Consider the following 12,762-nt stretch of genomic DNA (forward strand, 5'->3'; position numbering starts at 1 on the left):
GACGAGAGAAGTCACTGTCTGTCCCACGAGCTTATTCAACGAGTCTGACGACGAGAGAAGTCACTGTCTGTCCCACGAGCTTATTCAACGAGTCTGCTGACGAGAGAAGTCACTGTCTGTCCCACGAGCTTATTCAACGAGTCTGACGACGAGAAGTCACTGTCTGTCCCACGAGCTTATTCAACGAATCTGACGACAAGAAGAGCCACTGCCTGTCCCACGAGCTTATTCAACGAATCTGACGACAAGAAGAGCCACTGCCTATCCCACGAGCCACCAAGAGAGGGATATATTTTCCTGAAGAACGGAAGAGTGCCTACCAGCACTCCCCTCCCCATATCGCACCAAAGCCACAGCCACGAACGTCCCTGTCCCTGCTTTTATCCCTTTTTAATTTTAATAAAACCTTACCTTTTAAACTTACCTTGGTTGTCTGCCTCTGGTGTCTGCTCCTCCTGAGTGTGGTAAATAACCCTTGGCCTTAACATCGGTGACACCTACATCACCACATGTTGTTTAGGAGGGTTTCAAGAAAAATCATCCTCGCTCATCCAAGAACAAACTCCAGCAAATTCAGTTGTCAGACACGACTGGAACTTCAAACGTCACAGGGTTCTGTGGTCAGATGAAACAAACAAAAAAAAGAGCTATTTGGCAGCAAACACACTAGATGGGTTTGGTGCACACAATGATAAAAAGTACCCCATGTGTACAATTTTATAAACCGCTGGATCTTTCATGTTGTGGGCATATTTTTATGCTGTAGGTCCTGGACTTCTTGTTCAGATACATGGCATTGTGGATTCTATCAAATATCAACAGATTAAAAAATCAAAACCTGACGCCTTCTGCTAGAAATCTTACAATGGGCCGTGGTTGGATCTTCCATCAGGACAACGATCCAAAACAAACATCAAAATCAACACAAAAATTTGTTACGGAGCACAAAATGAAGCTTCTGCCATGATCGTCCCAGTTCCCTGACCTGATGAGTGGGCTGAACTGAAGAGAAGAAGCACCAACATGGATCTGGGAATCTGAAGGATCTGGAGAGATTCTGTATGGAGGAATGGTCTCTGATCTCTTGTCAGGTGTTCTCCAAACTCATCAGGCATTACAGGAGAAGACTCAGAGCTGTTATCTTGGCAAAAGGAGGTTGCAAAAAGTATTTAATAAAAGGGTGCCAATAATTGTGGCCAACGTGTTTTGGAGAAAAACATTTATTTCATAATGTGATTTCCCGACCCCCACCCCCACCCCCACTTTCAATTCTTTTACTTCAATGAAAGGTTCGAATTTTGCCAATTTTTGGAATGAAAGATCAAAAGGATAAACAATGCAGATTTATTTTTTACAGCCAGTTTTGATCATATTTACCAGGGGTGCCATCAATTCTGACCATGACTGTATCTGTTACGGTTCGTCAACGGTCAACACGGTGTTAGGAACACTTTTATCTTATAAATCACACTGTGATGTGAGTTTTTTTTTGTTTTGTTTTTTGGAAAATGTGAACTTGCAGGAAGTTTTCTTTGATGGGTAGGTTTAGGGTTAGGGGATATAATATAGTTTGTACAGTGTAAAAATCATTTTGTCTATGGAAAGTCCCCATAAAACTTGGGAACCCCACGTTTGTTTGTGCGTGCATGTGTGTGTGTGCATAAATGGCTAATTTGTTACCCAAGTGACTAACTAAATGCTGGAGCTATTGGGCCCAAGCCCCGATGGTGTGAGAACCCTATTGGAATTTATCCGTTTATTAGTTATTTTTATCCATAGAAGCCCAATAGATTTCTGCATTAAAAAAAACTGGATCATTACTGTTGCTAATGGCTGTTAATTTTTCAGTTCAATACATTTTTAATAAATGAATTGAATATTCATACTTTTAAAAATGTTTATTTACATATAGGCTGTGTTGGGAGCAAAGCCTGTTTGATCTGAGTGGAAAACTCCTGACGAATTTTAGTTTTAGTAATCATGCCTATTTTAAGTTTTCAAAGAGCAATAAGTTTTATCTTTGTCCGTTTTTAAAAGTAAGAAAATATTTACAGAGTGTGTAGATAAAGGCTATTGCTGTCTGTCAGATCTTTAGCATAATAGGTGCGATTCTGCCGGCATTTTTTTTTTTTTTTAATAAAATTCAATACCAGAGCCATCTGGCCCAAGGGCCTTCCCAGTAGGAAAGCCTATGATTGCACCAGGTATCTCTTGAATAGTCATTTCAGATTTCAGTGCTTCCTGATCTGCTTTACTTATATTTGGAAAGGGGAAGCTGATGGAAGGAAGACAGAAATTGCTGCAGGTTGAGTAGAGCTTGGATTCAAACAGTCCTTCATAAAACTGTCTTAAACAGTCAATGATATCCTTGGGGTTTCGTATTTTGCCTGCCTATTTCTTAATTGTATGACTTAATCTGCTGGCATCTGTTTTTTCCCCCACAGCTCAAAGTGTTTTTTCCTAACTTAATTAGAATATATCTTATTTTATTCATATTTGAGTGTCATTTTTTCACTTACTCGGGGCTGCTTTATCCTTGTATTTTTCATTACCTACAGGGATACTGCGGCTCACAGAATCCTATGTGACTTTACACTAATTAAGCACAGGGTAAACAATAACAACAATAAACATAAAACACAAAGCTAGTTTCTCCTGACTTTTTTTCTCCAAATGAAGCAGACTTTCTCATTCGTTTCCTATGGCTGGCCAATTTTGACTGAAATCAGCCAAAGTGTGATTTTTTTTTATGACCACTTAGACTCATCGAATGACTTTTTTTGGTCAGATTTAAAAAAAATAATAATAATAATAATTTCTATAAAAAATGTAAATGGTCAAAAATGACCGGAAATCTTTCAATCATTTCACAATGAATAAAATCATCAGCCAATTGTCATCCAGCCATCAAATGGTCAGTGCTATTTGGAAGCTTGTGTTTTTTGTGCTAAAAAGTTTCTGTTACCTTCAAACATCAAGGATGCTCTACAATCGTCCGTGCTAGACAGAAAACGTGACTTTAAAAGACATTTTCAAGGATCTACCATACTTCTATTTCAGATGTGTATTATGACAGTTAAGCCCACCTATTTTGACAACCTTGTATGGGTGTATGTTTGAATTTTTGATTCTTCATGTTTTTTGTCTCCTTTTATTTTAAACCTAGAGAGCATTTTTTCTCTCTGAGGCCTTTTTCCCTCCCGAGTCTTCATTAAGAGAGACCTTGGATCCAGCCTTCAAACTTCATGAGACTATTGCCAAGGTAAGACTATCCTCCTCCTTTCACTACAAAAGTGCATTAGTGATTATTTCGTTTGTTGTTGGCTGGCTGGTTTATCAGGTACTGCAGTGTTGAATGCCTATAACTGTCATTAGGATTTTGTTTTGAGTGGAAGTCTTTCTTGCTTAACTTTCAAGTGCTAATTGCACAGCTACACAAATCATAACTCAAGAGACAAATGCAGCGAGGAAACAAAACAAATAACTTCAAAAGTCATATTTTCTGGTTACTGGCAGCTTGTTTATGCTAAATCTTTTTCGCATTTTTCAAGTGTATGCGATAAACAAACCTTTTTCTTAGTCTTTGCTTTAATTCCTTTAAGATGTGAATTTTTAACCTGAACTCTCTGTTCTCAGAACTATATTATCTTGATAAATGTCTGCATTTTGATGTCTGAATGCAGGGTTAAAAGTTTGAATTTGTTTATTAATTTTAAAAGTTTATGTGTGATAATTTGTGCACTACATTAAAATAATGTAAAGAAAGATGTCACTTATCAATAGTAAAATGTGACTCTATAGAAAAATGTGTCTCATTAGAGGTAATTAGTGGGGGGGTTTTTTGGAAATTGATTAGATCACACAAAAAAAGGGCATTGCATACTAAAATGAATCCAGACTGAATACGGTTTGGCTAATAGCTATTTGGCTAATGGTTAATGTTATCCAGTAACTCATGCAGTCTAAACTAAGTAATTTGGGTAACACTTTATTTTAAGGTGCTTGTAATAAGCAGTAATTAACAGTTAATAAGACACTTATAAGACCTTATAAGGTGCATATAAGATGCATATAAGCATTAACTAATGATAATAAATAAATTAAATTAAATAATAAATTTCTCAAGTATTAATACATTGCACTTTTAGAACAGCCGAACAAACATAAATGGTAACACAAACTCCCAGTCCCTTAAAATTTGACCTTCCCAAGAGGGAGTTTCCCTGATCTCTTCAGGGCCTGGACCTTTAATTAACCCTTATATGAAGTAGTTAATGCTTATATGCATATTATATGCATCTTATAAGGTCTTATAAGTGTCTTATTAACTGTTAATTACTGCTTATTACAAGCACCTTAAAATAAAGTGTTACCGTAATTTGTTGCACAGAAAGAGGAAGTGAAGATAATGAAGTCAGCCTTTTTTTGATGTACTGATCAATCATTTACATTAAGATGAGGAATGTGTATGAAGAAAGTAAATTTCCATTTTGGAAAAGTCCATTTTGATTTCATGTTCCGTTTGCAAAGTTTTGCTCATTGGAGAGCTCATCCAGTCATCATATCAAGAAGTGGGTGTTCCAGACAGGTCAAAAATACAGTGACCCATGTCCGGTGCTCTCCTGGGTCACGTTATAAAACCCCAGCAGTGTTTCAATCCACAGACATTGATTGCATGGCTTCTGACAGCCTGTTCCCCACCCCTGCAGTCTGTAGAGGAAAAACACGCATGCTTGGATTCAACAACAAACCCTGTGAAAATGTTATTAAATATAGATGAAACAGGCTGGAGATAAACAATCTCTCTCTCTCTCTCTCTCTCTCTCTCTCTCTCTCTCTCTCTCTCTCTCTCTCTCTCTCTCTCTCTCTCTCTCTCTCTCTCTCTCTCTCTCTCTCTCTCTCTCTCTCTCTCTCTCTGCAAGTTATGGACGCAGCATTAACGGCAGAAAGAAATATGAGCATCATTAAAGTTCCTCATCACAGTCAAGGATATATTGTTCTGCACCATGAATTATTCAGGCCACTGGCAATGACACAAAGAGTTGTGGGACAACAACGAATGCTACTATAGATGAAAGGCTCTCAAAGTGTCCGTTCATTGTCTTGTCTCGTCCAACTACACATTCAAAAGAGTATATACAGGAACATTAGATATGGCGTCTGCAGAATCTGAGACGGTAAATATTTAGTGTGGTTTTGAATTCAGCGAGCAGATTTGGAAGTGTCAAAATATCATATTTCTCAGAACAAAATGGGCAGAAAGGTTGGGAAACTTCCCTGAATAACAAAACAAGATAGAGAGGGTAAGATCTCAGGCTTTGAGAAGCATTCAAAGACACACACACTCTCACACACTGGTGTCAGAAAAAGGGTAACAGTGTACAATAAAGTTCATTCGTTGAAAATTCATTCACATTTTCATTCGTCTTAATGCATTAAGTATCATGAACTAACAATCAAACTAAATTTGGTAATGCAAGTTTTTATTTATTTATTTTTGAATATAGATTATTAAATCTATATCTATACTATATTAAATTAGTTTATTTGTTAAATCATGTATGTTCACAAAACATCAAATGTTATTTTACGCAACTTTATTAAATTCACCTAGATTAATAAATTCTCTAAAAATATTGTTCTTTGTTATTTCTATCATGACAAGAGTTTAGCATGGGACTGGATATGACAATGTAATGCCGTGATCAGACTTCACAATATCAGTCCGATTTTGGCTCAGTTTGTTTTACGTATAGTGTGATGCATAAACGACAGTTTTATCTCGTATAGCGGACGACAACCAACACCATGTCTGCAATGCTTCACAACGTCATGACAGAAAGACTAGCATGTTTTTTTCGGTCCTCCTCGACGAGTTCCGTCACATCTGTGACATTGACCAATAGGAGCACAGCTTTCAAACATGGCAAAACGATAGAGCGACGATGGTATTGGTCTAGTCTCTTGTAGCCAAACCTTCAGGCTGACGGCAGGAGGTCTGGACTTTATTACAGCTTTTATTGGCCAAGGACCGCCCAGAGGCCGTCTGACTGACATGTAATGCAACCTATCACAGTTCACGTTTTGGGGCGTGAAAATGTAAAGTTGATGTCCCTTCAATAACAGACCGGTGTGCATCTAATAAATTATTCATTCAAGAACTTTGTGCAAGTTTACTGCAACAATTCACATACTTTTGAAAATCCAGCGTTTAGTTGATCCTGGTAAGCGCTCATTGTAACAGTTGTAAACACGCCGCTTTGTTGATGTTGTTGATATGTTGATACATTGTTCAATGTTCAAAGCATCGTTTCCCACGATTTTAATTCCTGTGTAAATGCATTTATGCCGCTTCAGAGAAGCATTCAACACTCTGTGAAAATGCCCATTTTCTTAACTTTATCCCGCTTCAGGATTTATGCCTTAAGACTTGTAGCATGTTGAGTCGATTAATTGATTCGTTGATTAATTCAGTGTGATTCTGACAATTTAACTCAAACTGTACATTAAAAGGATCATTTGTAAATGCATGCAGTGATTTGTTGATGCAACGAAGTAGGCTACTCTTTGGTGAATACAAAAGGAAGGAGACATGATTGTTCATAATTCATAATTCTGTCATGTATGTTATAGAGCGTAAAAATTTGATTTATTCTGCCGACGTGCAGAACTTTCACACTCACAGTCACCTAATCCTCTAGAGGACATCTTGTATAAATATGCCCTACTTTCCAAACAGTACGAGTTCTTAGTCACATTGGCCCTGTAATGATGCCGTAAGGGTTGCCGTTTCCTGCGTTCCATGAGCTCGGCGTGACTCTAAAGCCAATATTAATGAATCCTAATGCCTCTTGAGAGTTTCCTTAATATCACGTGACCTGCAGTTACCTGCCAGCCTTTCCCAAGTTGGCGTTCCAGTGAAATAACAGCTACAGACGTCGTTAGTTTGATCTAGATTTCATATGAAAACTAAACTCAAGTAGCCCCCCGATGCCAGCTTAAATCTGTGGAGGCAGACGTGAATTGATGGGGTGTGAGAGTTGGGTACCAGCGCTGTCTGATGGTCTCCAGCTGCAGTACAAGCAAACTTGAAATCCCCAGGTTCCTCTGTAAGGCCAGGGCTGTTGTATCTGCGGTGTCACGCTTCTCTACGCCTCCAGGTCCCGTAGGACCCTGGGCCCGGGCCGAACTCTCTTTTTCTGCAGGCTGAGGAGCCTTGGGAGTTCGTTCCACAAAGCTTATCACATACTCTGCTCATTTTTCAACCCCACCTTTACAACCACAGCTGGGCTAGGTTGACGGGAGGACAGAGGGGCCGAGTAGTACAGGCTGTGTTTGAGTCGGTTCCACTCAGCCTGGCACGAAAGCCTGGCATCGATCATTTGAGCCACAGGTATGCGTACACTCCATCACCCTCACAGGGCCCACATGCAGCATACCAACACTCTAGGGCTCAGAGCCTCTGTGCTGACTACCTAGAGTACCGCTTTAAAGATCTACATCTAAAGTCGCTCATTCCCTTAATAGGTTAGTTTGCCCTCCTTTTAGAATGTGTGTTCCATTTGCAATATTGTAGTGCGTCAAATTGTTTGCCTTGGTCCCCTTTTCCTACTTTTTTATGTTATAAACAAGACAATGCCTAGTCTGGCGATGCAAGTTGTAGAAACTCTATTAGCCTATATATATATTTTACAGCATGCGCAAATGCTGGAGTAAAAACCTAATAATTGGTTAACCTTTCAATTACATTACAATATGTATGCTAGAAAAAGTACAAATGGTGTAATGGTGCAAAAAAATCTATAAATGACATTCCCAGAAGTTTCTGCGTGTAAATAAAAAGTTTCATTTTATTTAAATAGTTTCTCATATACATTATTGCTTTTTTTTTTTGGTCAGTAAGTTCCATCACAGGAATAAATTACAATAAATTACATTAGATACAATTACATTAAAATATATTCAAATAGAAAACTGTTATTTAAAAATGTAATACTTTCACAATATTGCTATTTTTTTAATCAAATTAATGCAGCTGTGGTGAGCATGCTGTGGTGAGCATAAGAGGCTTCAAAAATACTTTTAAAATCTTACCGTCCCCAGGGTTAAAAAATTTTTTTGTCCATTTATTCCATTATTTTAGTGTCGTGCGTTGCCCTGATGGTGTTTTGTGTTTGTGTGTATGACCCTGTCTATACTCTGAGGAAACTATACTATTTTCCTGATTGGGTGATTCAGCAAAATTAGACTTACCACATGCATACCACATACTTCAACTGAAATGCTCATACATATTTGCAGTGCATGACGGGTAACATCTGATTCTTTGACAGTTCACTATTCCCCTCACCGTGGATAAAATGCAGGTGTCTCAAGTGAAGTTTTCCAGAATAGACCTTTTGAGTATGATGCCCAGCAGAGAATTCACTAATGGAAATGGGTGTGCAGATGTGCGTGTAAGAAATGTGCCTCTGTTTTGGGCAGAACTTAGAGATGGACTCATGCCACCCAGAGATGCTTTCAAAATTAACTTGCCATGCGTCGCTTGCCCTGGGAATCAGCCAGCCAGAAACGGCGGAGAAGTAGGAAGCATGAGAGAACACGAGCTGCCAGAGAGAGGAAGCTGTGAGGTTGAGAGCAGCTGCTGGTGTGATTGAACGTCCCAGGACAGCCATTGTTATGTGTCAGATGGAAACAGTGGTGGCGGTGAAGACTGAAGGCTTGGTATTGTACTCTGACAGCCCGAGTGACACTAGCCGGGCAGGGGAAGAAGGGTGAACGAAAGATTCTGCCAGCTTTGCTTACATGGCACCTGGAAGGGGCAGGAATCTGCTGATGGACTCCGTGGGGAACGTCTACCTGAGAAGCATCTCAATTTACAATCCCTGCCCTTGAATCAACTCATCTGTTAAAGGGCGTCCAGAGATCCCCATCAAGAGACCTTCAGACGAGCGAGTTATGAATAAGTGTGGAACTTGGGAATGACGTTTGGATCGCATTGTCCCGAGTCCATCAGCACTAATGTGGTGGCACTGGATCATCAGCTGTCTATTGTCGGAATTCACCCTCATTTCAGATCTTAATGTTTTAGCCTTTTAAATGCTTAAATGGACCATCTGCTCTATGTAGGTTTATTAATATGAATTCACCATTTGGAGGATAAAGAATCACAGAAGAATTGCCCAAGAAATTTTTTTCTCATACAAGGTCTGAAATGATAAGATAGCACTAATTTCCCAGAAATTACTGGCTTTGACTTATCTTATAGAATTAGACTAGTGGAAGATTTTGAATAAACTTCAATTAAGCCACACTATTGAGCATTTGGGGATTTGAATACACTAGATGTACAAATAGGAAAAAGTGTAATTAGCTGATCTATTAGGGATATTTCACAGAAAATTAAAATTCTGTCATCATTTACTCACTGGGGTCCAATGTGGTAATTTTTAACCCCATTGACTTTCACAATATGGACAAAAACAGTTGAAGCATTTATCAAAATATCTTCTTTTGGGATTTTTTCATATTTAAACAGCAATAGTGTGAATACATGTTTATCTGGTTCTTTAGAAAAGAGCGCCGTAAATGAATGCCATATGGAAAGGCATTAATATATGCCATAAATAGGCAATAAATGCCATAAACATATGGAAAGGCTGCAGCACACGACATGTCAAAGCTCATTGAGGTGATTTAATCATGAAAGACAACGTGCCAACTCGAGTCCACTGCCCTGAGCCTCAGCCTCAGCCGTCCCTGTACTCACTCACTCACCTCACTCTGTGTGTAGCAGATGTGGCTTTTGTCCGCTGGGATGAGAGACAGGGAGTGAGAGACTGAGGGAAGATGAAAAAGATGAGGTAATGGAAAGATTCCCAACACTGCTTAACACCTCAGTCAGCCATGCTGAGTTTTTCATAAAGTATCTGCTGTCCTGATCTGCTGGCTTTTTATTTCCCACAGGAGAGACAAATAACAAATGAGATCTCTAATATCTCAATCGAAATTGAAGTCATTATTAGCTGAAAATAGTAGCTTGACAGACTTTGTCGTCATTATGTAAAATATCTTTAATTTGTGCCCCATGGCAGGAACCAATGCCTGTTTTTTCTACTGTAGAATACCGTAAAACTTCAAATAGTAGCCCGGGCTTTTATTTACCCAAATCGTCGAACTGCACCGGCTTGTATTTGAGACAGGCGTCTATATGGGACAGGCCTTTATAATTTAGTGTTGAGATGTTGTTCATTGAGTGTATAGGCCTGTCTCTAATCCCTAAAAATCTCCAAATGCTCCACGTGAAACTGCGGTCTTCCGACCTTTTACTATCGCGTCAATTGATTTTGATTAATATGCGCGAGGGAGAGAGAGCAAGACAGCGCTCGTGTTGTTTGAAGACGTGAGTGCGCGCGCGCGGCCGGGGCGCTCTCTCTCTCTCTCTCTGCTCGTAACGCGCCCTGTCAAGCGGTCATTCTATTCTACATCGATCAAAAAAAGGCTTTGGAGGGACAAAAATGTACTTTGGCGGCCGACAAAAAGCGGGCGATCTGGCGGTTTTAGAGGATTAAATACAACCCGAAACTAAAAAACAGACCCGGCCTCTATTTGAGACCGGCCTTTATTTACCCAAACCTGCTGCCACACCAGGCGTGTAAAAGAGACAGGCGTCTATTTGGGACTCGGCTATTATTTGAAGTTTTACGGTATATATATATATATATATATATATATATATATATATATATATATATATATATATATATGAGTTTTAGAATATATATGAAAATGGAAAAAATGATGGAAATTACATTCTTGGAACTTACAATTTTGTGGTGTAAAATGGCAGACTCTTTGTCCCATTAAGGCAACATTTTTAAGCATTGTATATGTTTGTCATAATTTGACACAATTACAGCTTGACTTGAAATTAAGTACAACAATATTCTGCTCACCAGTGAAATTTTCTTTTGTGCACTGTTTTTACTCAATAAAGTGAAGTTTCAGCTATATACATTATTAAATGCAGTGTAAAGTTTAATTGTGTTTTAAGAAATATTATTGTTTTAGTGAACTCGATTAAAATAAGTTCAGAGTACTCATAACTATTGTTTTTTTTATAAACTTAAATTAATTGATGCAATCGGTTTCCTCAAATGAAATGAGTTAGCTTAACTTGTTGGGTTTTACAGTGTGTGTGTGTGTGTGTGTAAATGTGGTCCAGGTATTCCTCCACGTTGTGGGGACCAAAATGACATTTTGAGAACATTTCTCCATGAGAAAAACATACTAAATGAAGTTTATAAGTTAAATTATTTTAGTTTGAATAAAAAATCAACCCCTGGAAGGCTGAAAGCAAAGATTTTTAGGTAAACTGTTCCTTCGTTGAAAACTCTTATGATTGTTTTAGATTGACATGATTTGATTGATTGATAGATAGATTGATATGATTTCTTAAGAATTACATCTTAATCTTTGAAAGAGCCACTCCTGAACAATAAAAGTTTCTTCTGGTTTTCCATTTAGATTCTTGAATGACACAAATATGCAGTGTATTAATTTGAAGTTCCCTTCGGGTTGTCTTAGTAAACACACTGTAGACTGGATACATCAGTCTTTCACTCGTGTGCTTTGGCTACTGTTAACATGAGACAGCTGCTCTCCTGGACCACATTTGCTCTCATTAATTCGTTTCTCAGTCAGGGCGACTCTGAATAGTTAGACACAAAGGAATTTCACACTTGACTGTGCTTTCCACTTTTTTGTACAAAGAAAATGTTGACTTGCCGACAAACTATGTGTTAAACATTCTTTCATAAATCTGAATGATTTCTTCTTTGGATGTTTATGAAAGAGCAAATTAATGGACTTTCCAAATGCTCATCTTTTTTTTCTTATACCTTTCTCTTTTGAATATATTGAAATGGATGTTTTACAGTAGCTAATCTAGACCAATTGGTGAAATCTGCATTTTCGAGTCATCGGTGGGTCAAGAAACCGCAGACATTTCCACTTTATCTCCCCAATCGAGGCGTGTTATTGGTTTCCTCTGCACCCCAGCACTGGCAGCATATCAGGAAGAGTTTATCGCCGCCTAATACATAACATGACGAGATGTCAAGGAGTAATTTTCCCAGACACTCCTGGGTTTAACTCTGTTTGGATGGCGCTCTCGCAGAGATACTCTTTTATCACCTGGCTAACACAATTGGCATCTCATTGTATGAGAGCTGACGCGAGTGTCGTTTGACACACATTTTGAACAGGGGAGTGTAATTTGTCCATGGAGCGAAGGCTGTCCAAGTGTCTCTGCTTCACGTTTGCTGGTTTCGTCCCAAGTGTGGTAAGGACTCTTAGCTCATCCATCACTGCTGTTGATTAAAATGCCCTCTGTACTTTTGAGGCCTTTTTGCTGAAAGGTTGAAAACTTAAAATTGAGACGGCACAACATCTGGGAGCCTGCCTGACATTTCCTGAGGACAAATTTGCCCATCCTTTGAGCATGTTATTGCCTTGACTGCCCCCATTTCACCTGATTTCCTTTCCAAAAAGTTGGCTTATGAATCTTAAATGCATATATGTATATAGGAATGATATGTATTATATAATCATATTTAATGAGATAGACAGACAGACAGACAGACAGACAGATAGATAGATTGATAGATAGATAGATAGATAGATAGATAGATAGATAGATAGATAGATAGATAGATAGATAGATAGATAGATAGATAGATAGATAGATAGATAGATAGATAG

At 38.5% G+C, this 12,762-nt stretch overlaps 1 protein-coding gene across 2 annotated transcripts in view; it reads left to right on the forward strand.

Moving 5' to 3' along the window:
* Positions 1–12,762, forward strand: part of LOC130086678 (inactive N-acetylated-alpha-linked acidic dipeptidase-like protein 2) — a 398,589-nt gene that overhangs the window by 345,226 nt on the left and 40,601 nt on the right. For both annotated transcript variants that reach the window (XM_056252808.1, XM_056252806.1), the window contains one exon: positions 3,167–3,262. In XM_056252808.1, coding sequence (XP_056108783.1) covers positions 3,167–3,262 — 96 coding nt within the window. The remainder of the gene's footprint in view (positions 1–3,166; positions 3,263–12,762) is intronic.

Source organism: Rhinichthys klamathensis, unplaced genomic scaffold (assembly GCF_029890125.1).
Source record: "Rhinichthys klamathensis goyatoka isolate OS25496 unplaced genomic scaffold, OSU_Roscu_1.1 h1tg000098l_1, whole genome shotgun sequence".
NCBI lineage: Eukaryota > Metazoa > Chordata > Actinopteri > Cypriniformes > Leuciscidae > Rhinichthys > Rhinichthys klamathensis.